This window comes from Lycorma delicatula, chromosome 5 (assembly GCF_047948215.1).
Source record: "Lycorma delicatula isolate Av1 chromosome 5, ASM4794821v1, whole genome shotgun sequence".
Taxonomy (NCBI): domain Eukaryota; kingdom Metazoa; phylum Arthropoda; class Insecta; order Hemiptera; family Fulgoridae; genus Lycorma; species Lycorma delicatula.
Window position 1 is genome coordinate 16,908,606 of NC_134459.1, and position 17,890 is coordinate 16,926,495.

The 17,890-nt window shown below is 31.2% G+C and overlaps 1 protein-coding gene across 8 annotated transcripts in view; it reads right to left on the reverse strand.

Moving 5' to 3' along the window:
• Positions 1-17,890, reverse strand: part of LOC142324755 (uncharacterized) — an 84,516-nt gene that overhangs the window by 26,103 nt on the left and 40,523 nt on the right. For 4 of the 8 annotated variants that reach the window (XM_075365704.1, XM_075365702.1, XM_075365705.1 and 1 more), the window contains one exon: positions 7,782-7,935. The exons of 1 other annotated variant lie outside the window; for it this stretch is intronic. In XM_075365704.1, the coding sequence (XP_075221819.1) occupies positions 7,782-7,878 (97 nt within the window). In that variant the 5' untranslated portion in view covers positions 7,879-7,935. Of the gene's footprint in view, positions 1-7,109; positions 7,205-7,259; positions 7,352-7,781; positions 8,002-17,890 lie in introns of those variants that run through there. 3 more of the 8 variants (XM_075365703.1, XM_075365708.1, XM_075365709.1) reach the window with 3 other exon arrangements.

Consider the following 17,890-nt stretch of genomic DNA (forward strand, 5'->3'; position numbering starts at 1 on the left):
CACTTCCCAACATTAGTCCTCATCACGATCATTCTGCCCATCATGACAAAACCTTTATAATTATAATACCATCTTTATATTATAATTCACTAATGCCTTTAGTCAAGTTTAGATACACCTGACTGCCTTATAGCCATACCCTTGTAAACACAAAACTAACTGTTGGCCATTGATAATTTTTTACAACATATTTGACATATCTGCCTACAATTTATCACTTAAACCAAACTGGAATATAAAATCAGTCGTATATAAAATCAAGAAAATACATCTTTAGAACATTAAACTCAATAAACATTGTGACAGTATGCAAGGTCAAGATAAAATTTTCCTCCCTAAGAACTTCTGACAATGAAGTTACAAGGATGTGTTACAATGAAGTTACATGCATGGTGCAAGTTTTGTTCTTCAAAAATTGACAATAAAACCAACATTATTTGTTCTAAATGAAGCCAAACATTTATGCAAGCAACATGTGACTTACTACTGTCTTAACTGTAAATAAAAATATTTTTATAAATTTCATTATATTTATGTACTGCAGTAATTTCAAGTGAAATTTTCATATTCTAACATATTTTCCACTTACTGTTTTCATCTATTACATTTAGTTTTAAATTTATTTTTTAACTCTATACAACATTGTGCTTAGAAATTGTAAAATATAGAACAGTAGGCTATTCAAGTAAATGTATTTGTAATTGTCATCATTGATTTCTCATTATCCAATTTATTTATACTCTTATTATGTTTCATAAATACATAAGTATTATTATTTACTAAACTGTATTTTAACCAGAATCTTTACACACAATTAAAATAATTTCATAAAAAATATTTCACAGTTCATATTGATCCGAACAGTATTGTAACAATACTGGTATAATGGACCTGAGTAATGGATTCCTGCCAATTAAAAAGAAAGTACAAAAAAATAATTATGAACGGAATCCAGAAGGGAACTAAATGGAATCCTTTTTCTAAGGATAACAGGTCTGTTTAACAATTGTTGTTTATAATACTGACAACAACACACCTAACAGATGCTCCATGAGAAGAATTACCGGACCAGAGTAGGAATTCATGGAAAAATGTAAGAAGATCATTCTCATGCTAAAACTTAGGTCTGGTTCTGCAGGTCAAGAGGATAGTTGTATAAATACTCCAGGTAAGACGAGTTAAGATCAGTATTTTACGCAAAAAGTTTTAAGCAAGAGAATTCTGCAAGGCATATTCAGTGAGTAGTGTACGAAGCGAGTATTAGCATGTGTTCAATGTGATTGTAAGGCGGTGTTCCCATCAATGTGTTGTACTGCAGAGTGTGTTGGTGAGTTACTATAAAAATTAGTGAAAGGAGTAAAGTATTAAATTCATTCATAAACTATAGGGTAGTTTTATTTGTGAACAGCAAACGTATGTGCAAAGAATAGAACTGAATGAACTTTAGACTAATCTTATCTTCGTAGTAATACAGTATCAGTTGTTAAATATGTAAATATTATTGGTCATTATAATGTACTTTGTCAATTGAACTGAATTCTGGTTTTTACAATTTACTAGCTGAAAATAAATCCTGACCTTAACTTTGTATTCGATGTCATGTCATCAGTGCATTGCACGTACTGCATTAACTGCTGTAAATTGTTGCCAGTACAGTGCAGTGTAAGTTAAGTAACTGTGCATGCATGCGTGTTTTAATTGATGTCATATTGCAGCTATGCCTTATTTACAACTGAGGAATTTGTTGACACGATATTTATCTTGGGGTTTTTTTGATGGAAATGCAATTGCTGCTGCAGAGTTCCAAACCCTAAAACAATTGGTGGAACATTTCACAAGCTATGAAAAACAGATACACTTCCCAGCATTAGTCCTCATCACGATCATTCTGCATGTCATTTTATCGAGGCTACTCAACGCAGTGCAGGTGTAAGTACAAGACACCTTTCCTGGCGAATCGAAGTTTCCCATTCAATGTGTAGCAGATACTTCATAACAAGCTGTATCCTTAACATAATCAACAAGGTGTAAGTGGTAGCATCTCAATCTTTCATCCAAAGATCCTGGGTTCAAGTCCCAGTCAGGCATGGCATTTTTCACATGCTACAAAACTGCCATTTCATCTCATACTCTGAAGCCCCATATCTAACAGTGGTCCCGAACAAGAAAAAAATCTTCAACCAAGAGATCCTCTTCATTTACAATATTGTAACTGGTAGAATATGAACCACAATTGCATAGTTAATTTTATTTACTGACAAGACTCAGTTTACTTAGGACAGCATAAGCAATTTCCAGAGCGATGGATTGGCCATGGTGGGCGCTAAACTCCTGGCCACGGAGATCATCTGTTCTAACACACTTAAATTTTTACGTGTGAGGTTGGATGAAAACTAATGTGTACAAGAAAAAAGTTCATATGTGTGAAGAGTTCATTGCTCGCATTACAGACACTGCTGCAAAAATTAAGCAGTCGTGCAGAATCACGAACAGCAATGCTAGCAAACCGAAAGCGTATAGGCCAAATGTATTGAGTAGGGCAAATTTAAAAAAAATTTACTGTAAACTTTATTAAATGTATCAATTACACTTTCATTTTTTAACATTGCATCAATGGTATGTTAACTTCATTTTCTGTAGTTTATAACATTGAAACTCACCGGGTTGGTCTAGTGGTAAACGCGTCTTCCCAGATCATGTGATTTGGAAGTCAAGAGTTCCAGCGTTCAATTCCTAGTAAAGTCAGTTATTCGTACACGGATTTGAGTACTAGATCGTGGATACCGGTGTTCTTTGGTGGTTGGGTTTCAATTTACCACACATCTCAGGAATAGTCAAACTGAGACTGTACAAAACTACACTTCATTTACACTCATACATATCATCCTCATTCATCCTCTGAAATATTATCTGAAAGGTAATTACTGGAGGCTAAACAGGAAAAAGAAAAGAAAAGTTTATAATATTTAAAAGTTATCATACGGTACGTTTTAGTAAAAAATTAATTTCTTGAAGTTGTGTTTGTTTTTTATTGTTATATTTTTACATCAATTTTCTCAGAATTAAATCCTCTACAAATTTTGATAATAAATTTAACAAATTTGTTTATTAGTCATTTAACAAAGTTTTTCTATTACTAATGTAAAAAAACATGTGTTTAGACATCAAATTTTTCTGTTTTACGAAGGATATTATGAAAGCTACTGGATATATGATTCTGGAACCAGTAGTGTGCAAATGACATGTCCAGATGTGACAAAAATTTATGTTAAACTTGCATAATCACAACAGTCAAGTAAAATTTGATGATGATGATGTAATAAATGCAAATTCAGTCATGTCAAACTTCCAAGCAAACAGGGACATTATAATGTACACAGACAGTAAATCCACATATCCCCAACCCACCTCATCAACAGTGGGTAAAAACTATGTAATACAAATACACACATAGTCATACTGACCTGAAACAGAACATTAGTACAAAACTAAAAAATATGGTAATAATAAAAAATAATTATGAGGCTAGATCTTTCAAAATAAAACTAATAAAGTTCTAAAAATCTAAAGTAAAACTTTCAGCGTAAAAGAAATGACAGGGACATTTGTCGAGTCATATTGACCAAAACAGAACAGTCTGTTAAACACTTAACAGACTTAACCAGTAAACATACATATTCCATTAGTCTACAAGATAATGAAACTATTTACGTAAAAATAACTATTAATTAGCTATTTATAGATACAATTTTTATTTTATACACTAGTATTTTGGCACCAACTGTGATGTAATATTTTAATTGTTATTTACATGTATAGTCACAGAATTTCTTGTAGTATTAGAAGCAGATGAGTAAGAAAGGCAAAAGCAAGGTAATATTACATGTATAGAATGAACTCTTGACACCAGAAGTTACTCCAGAAGTAAAAATAAATTGAAATTGTTCAGAAAAAAGAAATAAACCATAGTTTCTTGGATCTCCAGATTTAGCTTCTGGATATTTTTTATTTACTTGTTGAAATAAGGATGGATAAATATACTTCTTTTTAATTATATAATAAACAGATAGTAATAATACCTACATAATAGCAATTATATTTTTCATTAGAAGTTTTGTTAATTTTTCAGTTATCATTTTAATTTATTATTATTCAAAATGAATAATAATCCTAAAACCGAACCGGATGTACTCCAGTTAGTAGAATGATAAAGTTGGTCATACATGTAAAAACTAATTTTCATTTTAAAATCACTTTCATGTGTCACAAAATAAGGATAATCCATTAACTGAAACCATATTTTAGATGAAAATAATAAAGATCACAGTTCAAAATGGTTTAAACAGCAGTAATATATTTTACTAAAATTACAGTTTTTTATATATTATTATTTTTTAAATGAAATTCTTTATTTCTAAGATAATACATTTTGTGATAGCTGCTTTGCTATTATATACTCTGGAATAATCAATGTTGTCTATGTCTAGAACAGCTTTCATATCATTAATGTGTAGTCAAGTGTAGGCTAAATTTACAAAGGAAAACCAATACACAATTAACCTCCATCCAAGAAAAATCTACAATCATTATTAGTAACCTATTCAGAAATATTTCATGTCATTCCAGAAATAAAACTTAAGTAAAACAAGCTAAATTGCATGTATATGTTCATTAATTAAGTTACTATCAATGAAAAATAATTTAATAAGGAAGACCATTGCACTAACTTCTTTGGTACTAGTTTGGTAACTTAATGCCTTGAAGATACTCAATTGAAATTCCTGGCTTAGTCTATTTTTTTCATTATTTCATAATTAAATGCTTACTTACACAAAACCATTTTAAAAAAAAACCAAATGAAAGCCTTTTATCAAATCTCGAGGATGGCAAGGTTAATTTTAAATTATAAAAACATATATTAAAAACAAGACATTTATTCAAAACGCACAGATACAGTCAAAGAATTGGATTTCATTTAATGCACAGTTAGGATACATCAAAATCTGTTAAATAAGATATGTATTACATACCTACTAATGCTATCCAGAGCAATAAATAAGCTTTAAACCAACAGAAACCCGCTAGGAAAATTAAATGACAATAGAACATTTTAATAAATACAACACCGTGTTAATACTGACCAGTAACAGTAATTCATTAAGCAAAAGGTCATATGTCCCAAAACAGAACAAGAAAGTTATTTTACTATCTACAATGTATAGTTTTGCATTTACAAACAAACAAAATCAGAAATCACAAGTGTTCTCTATTTATAATTCAACAAAACCCAGTGTGGATATTTTAGACATGAAATGCAGCAACTATTCTGTCAATCGCCGGACAAGAAGGTGACTTAGTGGTGTTTTACCACTTGATCTCAGTTAGCTGTGTAAATGCTTTTGCATTATTTTTACACAAAGGAAAAATGACCAGATTTGATTTTATGAAAAATATGGAACAAAATCTAATAAAAAAAAAAACACATGAAAAGGAGATTGCTTATCTCAAATCTCAACAACCTAAAGACAATCATCATAAAACAGTATGTGAAAGAGAAGAGAACAACCTGAAAGAGACAGACATGAAATGGTGAGGAGCGACAGATTAGAAACAAGCAAAAATTGCTGTTACTGCCCTTATACCTAGAATCAGATAACAGCATACAAATGTGTAAAATGCGATATACCTACCTGCCTTGAGTGCTCAAAAAAATGTGTAACAGCTGTATAAATAAACTGTGATTCACCATAAAACATATAATAGATTTTAGAAAACAAATAATTTTTAATAAAATTTTACAAGATTATTATAATACACACTTCATGAAAATACAACATATTTTATATTGATGTAGACAATAAGTATGCAAGATAAAATAATATTTTTCACTTATTTTTGTTTCCTAATTTTAATTTAGAATTCATATTGTGGTAATCCATTTTTTTTTTAACATTCATTATAAGCAAGTTTGAGAAAGATTTTGTAATTAGGTTGTTTACTTAGCAGATAATAAAATCTATTTGTAGAATAAGTTACAATAATAATAATAATACAGATTAATAAAATAAATAAGATAATTAAAAAAGAATGAGGAATATGAGAATAAAAACTAAACAAAAATAATGAATGAAAGGATTTACTGTAATGACAAAAAAAAAGTCAAATTTCATATCAGTCTGGAAGACAGATAATGGGTCGCAGTCGGGTAATATCAGCTGAGGATGTAGAGGATATACTGAAATGAAACAACTAGCACTAGATAGGGAATCTTGGAGAGCTGCATCAAACCAGTTAAATGACTGAAGAAAAAAAAAATGTAAATACGTTCAAATTTTTTTGATACATTAACATGTGTTAAAGTAACAGCTTGAATTCTCATGTAAATCTTTAAAGTTAACTATTAATGAACAAACTACCAAAATATTGTAAAGCCATTTTTAAAAACCCGGTACAGGATGTTTGTCAATAAACAAAAAGACAACTATTATTGAAATATGAATTCAAATGTTCAACTTCAAAAAATTATTCATTCATCACAAACACAAGTTTGTAGAAGTTTTTATATAAAAATTAACATACAATTTTAAAGATTAATAATTCTGGTAAACTGCATAACAAGCAAACAATTTCACATTTATCAATGTTTTATTAATTATTGTGAATAGCAAAACCTATACAGCTCTGTAGTATATTTACACCTTTTTTCCTAATGTGTACGTTGCAATTTGTTGCAACAGCCGACCACTCCTGGGACGTGTGGTTAATTGAACTCGACCACCAAAATACATTACAACTGCCTACTTAGGCCTAGTACATATATTGGCAACTGCATAGTTCAAATGTGTATAAAAGCAACTAAATTTTATTAATATTTTAACCTCAGAACCTTCGACTTCGATATTCAGCTGTTAAAACACTGCTTTGCGACGAGTTAACCCCTAGACCACATCGGTGGACTAAGTAAACACTATTATGAACATGCATATCAACATTAATTTTCCCTAATATGTTGCAATCTTTCAAATGGTGAACAATAAGTACAAAATCAAGATTAGTAAAATTTTTTGCTGATATAAATTAAAGATAAGAATAAAAATCGTTATACATACAAGTACAATAGTCAAATTCAAAGTTTGTAACGGTTTTGTTAATATTATAAACACCCTTTACTCGTATTGATTATAATAACACAACTTAGTAACATACAAAAAAAAGACGGAATATAAGTTAATTAATTTTAAAAATGTATAATGCCTCACCGAAAAAAATATTTTAAGTACAAAAATTAATTCCACACAAGCGTAAACAGACGCCATACTCTTTCGTACAATTCGTTCTGGTACAATAACAGACATGAAACAGCTGTAAAAATTGCAGCCAACACTTAAATATTATACCCTCATCATTCTCGTATTCTGATTATAAATGAAAAAACTTAATTTAAAATCTTCAATTATAAATTAAAATCTTCATACACTTATTCATTTTCAAGAACTATCAGTAAATTTGTTTTCAAAGAAATACGTATTTTATACTTACATGACTATTATTTTGTCGTGTTACGGAGTGGATCAGACTGACTTACAATGTATAATAAATGAATATAATTCTAAAAGATTTTTCCAAAAATTAATTAATAGCATGCCCTATAAAAGTATAAATTTTTATTGGATAATAGTCTATTGAATAAAAAAGAATTAACTTCTTACTTAAACATTTTAAGTATTTAGGATGAATTGAATAAAACAAAAGGATTCCTTAAAAATTAAGTGTTTTCTTACTTTTTTTTCTGTTTAGTCTCCGCGAATTACCGTCAGGTATTACTTCAGACAATGAATGAGGTTGGATATATATGAGTGTAAGTGTAGTCTTGTTCATCTCAAGTCGAGCATTTCTGAGATATGTGGTTCATTGAAACCCAATCACCAAACAACACTGGAACACGATCTAGTATTGAAATCGGTATAAAAGTAACTGCTTTTACTAAGAAGTGTTCTCTTACTGCAACAAGTAAATTTATAAATTTAATCATGTTTACTTACCGAATAATAACTTACTTAGAATTTGTCCAGGAATGTCTTATTTCTAGTTGAATAAAAACAAGAACTGTCTTAATACTTTTTTATTTTTAAGGTAGTTGTTGAGAATACTTGGATTACAGCATTGGTGACTTTCACTTTAATTTGAGACATATTACAGGGTTTATAAGATTTCAAAAAGGGAAGATACTTGGAGAGAAAGGGTATTAGCCACAGCGATTCAAAGATTATATTGCAATTTGAAAGTGAAAATATAAATTACCTCTCAGATCACTTTTTGGTTGAAGCATATGAAACTTGAAGAGGAGCTCTCAACTCACGCCAGAAAATGGAAATATTTTTGCAATTCGTAAGTGAACTTATTTCAAACCAGGGTTTTGCAAGATTTTGGTGTTCACCACTCAACAGTCTGTAAGACTACAAATAGTGTGGCAGACAGCATAAAGAAGAAAACACATTTATGGATCAAATTTACATCCGACTTATATATATATATATATATATATATATATTGTAATTAGCATTGTAATTAGCTAGGAAGGGGTGGTCTAACAGATTTCAATACAGACAGTTATCGGTGCAATCGATTGCACACGTCAGGATTAAAATTCATCTGCATTTAGAGATGATTATATTAACAGAAAAGGATTTGCGAGCCTCAATCACCAGTGATTCAAGTGAAATGATTACTAATGCAAACGGGTCAGTAGCCTGAAAGTGTACATGATTCCAGGATTTGGTATCGGATCAGTATTCTAGAGTTCAGTATACCAGATTATGCCACAATTTAAAGGTAATTTCTGCTTGTTTGGAAATAGTGGGTACGAAATTTCACCATTAATATTAACGTCATTTAAAAACCCTGTCAACAGAAAACAGGAACTGTTCAATGTCAATCAAGCTAAGAAGAAGGTTGTAAAAAGAGTATTCGAACAGCTCAAGCAAAGGTTTCCAATTTTAGGAAACAAAGTGAAAGTATGTTTCGAAAAAGTTCCAGAAATAATTGTGTATTGCGCTGTGTTAAACAATATTAGAAAATATTTACAGGATAATTTTGAATATTCTGAAGAAAATGTATAAGACATCTACAAAGAATGTGCCGATGAAAACAAAGTATATATTGGGCCAAAAGACCAGCTAAAATGCCAGGAAATACTGGAAACACTGTTTCCTTGTTAGATACGAAACAAACGCTAACAATTGTTTTATTTTTTTCATTTTTTAATTAATTGTAATCTAATTCACTTATTCTCACATCTGTATTTTTGTTTATTACTAAAAAATTGAATTGAAAACTTATAAAAAACAATCAATAAATATTAAAAAAATAAATTAATATAAAATCAATAAATATATAAGAAATGACGTCTTAGTGTAACTCAGTTGGTAAGGTGTCAGACTGAATTAGCTGAATCAAACCTAGGACCTCAACATTTGTGAAATCAACTGATTCAATCTAACATTCATAATCTTTTGTCAATTTATATTTTTAATTTTATTATTAAACTTTTTTTTTAGCTTTTTATTGTATTTTTCAGGAAACAGGATTTTTTTTTGAAAAATCATTACAATCAATAGATTACAAAAAATTATGACTAATCAAAATAGAAAATCAATTTTTTTTAGCTACGTAGACCTACAGTAGTTATTCAATTAATATTTCTTTTTGTCAGTTTTATTACAATTGTACAGATTCTTATTATTCTGAGAGCAAACAATCTTGTTCCACCTCAATGTTAGTTTCACTACTATAATTTAAAACATTTGAACTTGAGTGTGTAGTGTCAGATATGGTCCTAGCTGATATTCTATTGATGACAAGTTGTTCTTTTTTTGCTTGCAACCTGGCAGCATTGTCGCTCATGTAAAACAAGATGTTTGGAGTTTGCTTGGCATTTCTCCTGCTACCACCCCATTGGGTCGTCCTAAAGCATAAGACCGAATGTCTGTGCTACAAACGGCTACTGAGCCTCAAAACAGTTTAGTGACCAGTGTCCTAACTAGCTCCTAGAGCTAACCTAAAAGCGTGAGTGGAATAAGCATGGTACCATACAACACTCTCTTGCATGTCCCATCGCTCACTTGTAACATATCACAACATGGATAGGCACACCCCATCAACTACTAAAACATATATGACCATCAATAATTAAATTTATCTTGTCAAAGACAACAATTTGCTACCACGCCTAGGCCGCTGAATGCCAGCAAGTACCTGTCGACTATTAAAGCGCTTGGAGTGTTAATCTGGCTGGTAGCCAGCCATGTCTCTTGGTTAGCTTTCTATAGCAGCGTGGTAGGAGTCTTTTCCCTTAGGTAAACTATTGATGTTGGTTGAACAAAGTAACTGCATCAAAGAACTCCCACACAGTCCGACAATGCGGCTCTCACCACATTGACTTGACACTTGTGAATGGCCAATTTTTCCCTTGATCTCTAAGTTCCAGGGTGGCTTAAGTTCTGGCCTCCCTAAGAGCTGACAGTCAAACATCATGTGTTCATTCGACTGGACCTCCCCGCAGATGTACAGCTCATAAGCTGCTAGGCAGATTCAAAACATTGGTTCAAGTTAACATGGTTGGTGAGCACCTGAGCACCTGTTGCCCTTAAAAATGAGCTCGAGGCATACCATCCCCCCAAATCCTGTATAAACTTATACAAGGATCTTCCCTTAGTCATGGTGTCCCATTCCAGCTGCCATGCTTCTATTGCAAGGTTCTACAGCCTCTTTCACAGGCGAGATGGGCAACTGAACGAAATTTAGATCTGGTGAATTGTGATCACTGTTCCGCTCCAGTACTGATAAAGCTCAGAACTGCATCCCAAATACATCGGCCTCCTGGCATCTTTGCAATCTTCACATGGCCACCCGAACTTTCACCACCAAATCGATTCGGAGAGCCTTTCCCAATAAGGTGGTACCCTCGTAGGAGGTGTTTTAAAAACACCAGTGCATACATTTAAGGCTTTGCACTGGGCACTCCTTAAATTTTAAATAAGTGCTCAATTTTTTTCCAACCTATGTGTTCGAACAGACACCGCTTAAGAGAGGTCATACTTTCAAAGACACCTTGGTACACTGTGTATAAATGATGGCCCGACAGCTCATAATCCTCTTGAGCAATCCTCCTAAGCTTGTGCATCACAGAGACGGCGCCCACCGCTACTTGCCTAATGTGGTTGCTAAACAATAACTTCTCATCAAACAAAACACCTAGGTACTTATGAACTCGAATTCAGCTGATTGCACAGCCTTTATACTTAATACGGGGGTTATGACTGTATGATAATTTGTTTGCACTCTTGAGAAGCATACACTTCATCTTGGGCACAGAAATCTTTAAATTTTGAATGTCCATCCAGCTATGTGCAGTTAACAAAGCCACCTGCACTCGGTCTTCCAGCTGCGATTGTGAAGATGTTGGGAATTCTGATATAGACAAATTTTCGGTTTCTTCAGTTTCTAAACGGAACTTCTTTTTCTTTTGCCATTTAATTACTGTAATCTGTACAGGCAGTAATTCAGAATGTACACTTTCATTCTGCTTTTCACAATCCAAATTCCAATCTTCTTTTTTTTAATGAAGTTTGTGGATCACATGTGGCAGTATCACAATTTTCTGGAAAACTGGACTTTCTTTATTAATTTAATAATTCCTGAAATGCTTTTTCCCATTCAAGAAGTTTATTTTTTGTTTCCTGTAGTATTTGATCTGTTTTCCACTTTAAATCTGTCTTCACATTAAGAAGTTTTTAAATTTCAAACGGTATAATTTTTCCTGAAAATTCTGGCAAATTAATCTTTTATTTCTATCCATGCCTTTTTTCTGGCCTGTACAATTGCTGGGGATCATGGTTTATTGAAAACGACACATGATCTTTTAAAAGCTTTGCAAATAAAAGTTTTCCATAACTAGTACCTGCAGGCAGTTCTTTCTCACTTGATGACATGTTTGATAATTCTATTCACAACATCAAATGACTAAATAAAATCCTTTGTCTTAAAAGAATTATAGCTACAGCTGTAACTGAACATGTCACAACATGTTTATTTATGTTACAGCAATTACAAATCTATTCTATTATGAAATATTAAGAGAGTACTTATAAATTAAGTAATCACTTTTAAGAGACTACTTATCCACTGCAAAAATTTTCCAGTGTTTACTTTTTAAATAAAAGACTGCATTTTTTCAATTACAATCAAGAGATAACTTGTGGTTAAAAGTGTTCACTTATTCTTATAACTAGTCTCTTGCCAGTAGTTGTTTATTTTTATTCAATAGACCCGATGATTGACCATAGTAATAGTCATAAAGATATAGTATGTGATTGCACTTCATACTTTATAGTTCATACTAATTTTATAGTCTAATTATAGTATAGTTAAAGAGAAATCAATGCCTCAGCCTCAATGTGCCAACAAGTAAGAATTTGATGGTTTATAAACATACAGCATATTAGAAGATACACATTAGTTCAAACAAAAATTAATCTACAGTTAACATTACATTACACTCTGGTAGTAATATTGCATGTTAAATGTAAATTTCCTTGACTTTTACTTGTTATTTTAATATTTGACTATACTTCTCTGAATCTCTTCTGATTTGCTTTCCAAAAAGAGAGCTAGAACTACAATCATGTGAAGCATCATACTGTGTTTGGGGACATCCTTATGTACTTGAATGGATATGTATGAGTGAAAGATACAATGCACCATGGCGTAATTTACATCCAGAGCTGGCCAAAATTACTTAACTATTAATTATAATCTAATCTTTTTCAATAGAGATTGTGTTAAATTTTTTTTATCTACTTTAAAACTATCCTGATATGTTGATTCACATTTTAAAAACATTTTTGACAATTTTATGTAACTAGTTTTCTTTTTAGATACCAGTATTGTTTTTGTTTGACTTATTGCTTACTTATCACAGTAAACTTATTTGTTTGATTAGCAGCACAGGTAGACAAGAAAATATTTTATGAAAAAAGCAATTATATTTATATATAAATAATTTTATTTACTATGAACAAATTATAATTTTTTACTTAAATACTAAACATACATCATAAGTACATTTATATATGCCTACATAAAATTAACTACAGTAAACCAATACAAAAACAAGTACATCAAAATATGAAATAGTTTTCAAAACATTTGCTTATAGATGAAGGCTTAACTTAATAAAAGTATGTGATCCAAAACAATAATAACAAGATTATAAACTAAGTAGTACACATTGTTTCAAAGGTTCGATGCCCTATTCAGAATGCTTGGCGTCAGTCTCACTCTCCTCTTCATCCTTTGAATATCTTCTTTCAACCCCTTTCCATTCTCATCATTATCATCATGATCTAGTGCTGTAATCTCTCCTGAATGAGCAAGGTTTGGTGCCCTGGCAGTAGAATTTCTATTGTTTCTTTCCCAAATGGCTTGCTTCTTTTCTTCGGTATATTGTTTCTTTGCCAAATGGCTAGCTTCTTTTCTTCGGTATTTTTCTTTTGCAACTCAAAAAGGGATCTGAACTCAGAAACAGTCCCTACTGCACTTTTTCCCCCAAAAAATATCTTGAGAACTTTAATCTACATTGCCAAACGTGTTTATTTCTCGCTTCAGCTGCTGCTTCCGGTAGCTGACCAAATACTAGTATGCACTTATAATTACAGTTGATCTTTGAATTAAAATTTTATGTAGAGTCATGGTCATGGGGTGCCACCTGTACAGTTCAACATATAATTTTGATGTAACTGAAGCAAAACCTTGAAACTCGTTTATTAGACGCGCATTTTAAATGGCTACTTGTTAAACAAGTAGCTGTTTCTGGGCCAGAAAAAACTGCCTTGATGTATTACCGTCATTCGTGATACCAAAGCCCTACTTTGGGGTGTCTACTGGAAGACCCATTTCCTCTTTGAAACTATCTTGTATTTTCTTTTTGAATCTTTTATAATTTCCTTTTCTTCTTGAGTTTTAGTATGCCATTTTTTGGTAGGAATTTTATGAGCTGAATACAGCAACGATTCAAAAAATTGAATTCTTGTGTGTAAAAATTGACAAACCAAATTTCAAATAATCAGGATTTTCTTCCTAACTGCATCCAATTTATTGAAATCTTTCGATGTCTTCCCATAAATGTAACACCACATTGTTCATGACGTGCCAGTGGCTGCATTACAGGCTTTCCTGTCTACCATAGTCGGTATCAGTACATGTTTTGTTTTAAGTATAACACAATGATTGGAGAGCTACATGAAAGTTGCAATGTTACAAAAGAACTTTGAAAATATTACTATCACTCTCACCACTATCTTGAAATTTTTGTTCGAATTGTATCCATTGAAACCCATCACACCACCACTTAGAAACTAACATGAAAGTTTGCTTACGAACATTCTGAGATTGAAATTGTACTTTCAGATTGAACTAATTTCTACAGTAACAGTTCAATTGACTTTACTATACATTGACTACACTATGAACGTACAAAATTAAATTACACCTTTAGAAAATATAGCAATTTTCCATTTTTACAAAATGGTAGTAGTATGCGAAAAGTTTTTTCTGAAATAAATTACTGATAAGACAAGGATCTTTTCAATACAAACATCATGGGCCGACAAGCCCAGACAAGTTTTCAAAAACCTTTCCGAAGTTAAAAGTATGTAAAAAAACTGTTTAATTTATTACTAAGTAAGAAATTAGACAGTTTTTTAACTGTTTAAATTAACTGTCAAAATTAATTTTGTAATTTTTCATTTATAAAATATTCTAAAACTAATTACTGGAAATAAATGTATGTATCTTTTAATCTCCGACTGCGGATAGGACACACAAGGGTTACACACAAGTACCTGATGATAGAGAACACGCACGATGCAACTGCCGCATAACTGTACGCCATACACTCTTGGATTGCATATGTTATGCGGCGTTGAGTCGTAAATTTAAACTTCCCAGAAACATCCGTGGTGTCTTGTGCAACGATAATAACATTTTAAATCAGACATTTCTGTTTTTGCGTAGTGCTGGGTTAACCCAGCACTAATATAAAAAGCACTTAATATAAAAATTTAATTTTTGTGGTTCTGTATTCTGATTTTATTATCCGAATAGGGAGCCCTTTTACACAGTATCGGAATTTGTCAAATTTTATATAGTTTATTTATTTATTTTTTGTATGTTTTAAAAACTTTGTCTGTGATATTAGTTGTAAGATTTTAGTGATATGTTGTAAGTCTGTAAATACAATAGTTTTAAGTTTTATTTCACTTTTTTAATTTTTGTTTTTAACTTAGTTTTACTTTTTTATTATATAATTGGTATTAGTTTTAAATTTTATTTAATTTTACTATTTTAATTTTTAACCTAGTTTTAAGTTTTTTTATGTTTTTTAGATTTTTTCTTTTAGTCTTTTTGTTATCCGAGAATGGGCCTTTTACACCCATCCCGGACCTTGTTAAATTATATTTACTTTTATTTTTATTTTCGTTTTTACCCATGATATTAAGTTTTACTATCTATCCGTTAGATTAGTTTTTAATTTCTTCTTTTTTTTCATAAAAAAAACCTGTTAATCTCTCACTGAAAACTTTTAAATCGATTGCTCAACATATATTATCAAAAATAATAACTCAACATGAAACAACGAACTAACTGCTATGAAAAATAACTAGCTACTAGATTTGATGCTTTGTCATGACTGAATTAAAAATCTGATGTGGACATCACATGACTTCCTTGCCTATTGAATTACGTATGAAATTTTTTTTTGAAATGAAAAGTACATAAAATTTTATTTCATTAATAAGTCGTAATATTTTTTATATATTTCTTTTTTTATTGTTATTATTGAATTATTATTTATCGTAAACAATTTTTTTATAATCAGAAGTTAATAATTATTAATAAATCAATACATTTAGATTAAAAAAAAAAGAGATGAAGTCTTATTTGAATTGATGTGCCTTCCACCTTGTAAGATCCAAATATTTCATTAATTAAAATTTTATTTGGCTATAACTCTGGAACCAATGAAAATACGTCCCACTTATGATATATCGTTGAAAAGCTCTCAATGAGGATTTATAACTGCAGTTAAAAAAAGTTCAAAATACAATTTTTTTTTATTTTAAGCTGTTTTGGACACTTTTGGACCAGTTGATTGCTATCAAAAGGAGAGATGCACAATTAGATGTTACAACAGTCCAAATAAAAAATGTCAACATCCTACGCCTTATCGTTTTTGAGTTATGCAAGATACGTACGTACATGATGAAAGTAACATCATGTTACTTTCATCATGGGATACAGTAGTTGTAAAACTGCTTCACTTCTAAGCGGTATACTTATAATGTCGTAAATCTATTGCAAAGATAAACTTGCAGTATCTAAAATATTAAATAACATGACTGTAAAAAAACTGGCTCTTTTAAACATTATATATATATATATATATATATATGTCAGGTACAAGGATTCCAACTTTGGATCATACGTCTAAATCGGCTCAACTGTTGAGCTGCTACAGTGGAATAAACTGACATACATTACACTCCTTTTTGGACAGTGTAAAAATACATACAGATATACACCAATATTCAATTTTCTTTCTCAAAATGGATTTTACTTTCAGAAAAATAAAAATATCATCTAGTAGAGGGAGATTCAAATCCCTTCTTGCTCCATTAATTCTCTAGCCTCCCATCCTAATCCCTTATGTTCATATCCAACTTGACTGACGTTGTTTCGCACCCACTTACTGTTAAATTCCAGTTTTGGATATTTCATTAATATAAAGCGTTTCCTTTTTGTTTATTTTGATATGTCAACATCGTTATTGAGTATCTGAATAATTCTAGGAAAATAAAATTGCTGTAGAAACACAAAAGATAATCATAAACCAGATAAGATTAATTAATAACATTTGATGACAGCAATACTCGCATTCACCGCAAAAAAGATGATAAGGCAGCTTCAATTTGTGATCTGTGAACAAAGCTCAATGCAAATTTATCTCAGATGTATAACCCTATAGAGAATTTAATGACCGATGAACAGCACATATAGCCTTTTTGAGGTCGCACAGGATTTACCAAATATATGCCTTCGAAGCCAAGTGTATATGGAATCAAAATTTGTTGAATTTGAGATGCTGAAAAACGCGTATCCTTTGCACGGCATAATGTACACTGGCAAAGCGAATAACAACAGATCAAAAGATCAGGGAGAGAATGGTAAATGAACTTGCGTCCGCGTACCGAGGAAGTGGGAAAAACATCTATATGGAGAATTTTTCACAACTTTACTCCTTGCCAAGCACTTGCTATTGTAGAATCTCACCATTCATGGCCTAATAAAAATAAATAGTATATACCTAGTATCATGGCTCCGAGAGAGCAATACCAAACTGTTTTTGGTTTTCACGACATACTAACTTCCCAAAGAAAAATAAAGCTGTAATTTTTATAACAACAATTTATTTGAATATGGCTGAGTAACGATTTGAAAAAGAAACCCGATATCATCAGTTACTACAATAAATAGACACTATGGACTAAATGCTAAGAAGGTATACCATTAAAAATCGATGTTGAAGATGGCCGATGGGTGTGTTCTTCAACATGCGTGCGATACATAAGTTCACTCGCGGCATTAATGTAAAAATAATAAAATGATACCGCCAAAAAACGTCATTTTACGCGGCAAGTGAGTAAATAACTAGCCAAATCAATGACTGAAGCTCACATGCTGAATGCTCAACTGATACACGTATCTACACTACAAAAATTGCAACTGAGACCATCAAATAGTATCTACAAAAGTTGCTGGTCCCTCTGTTGTG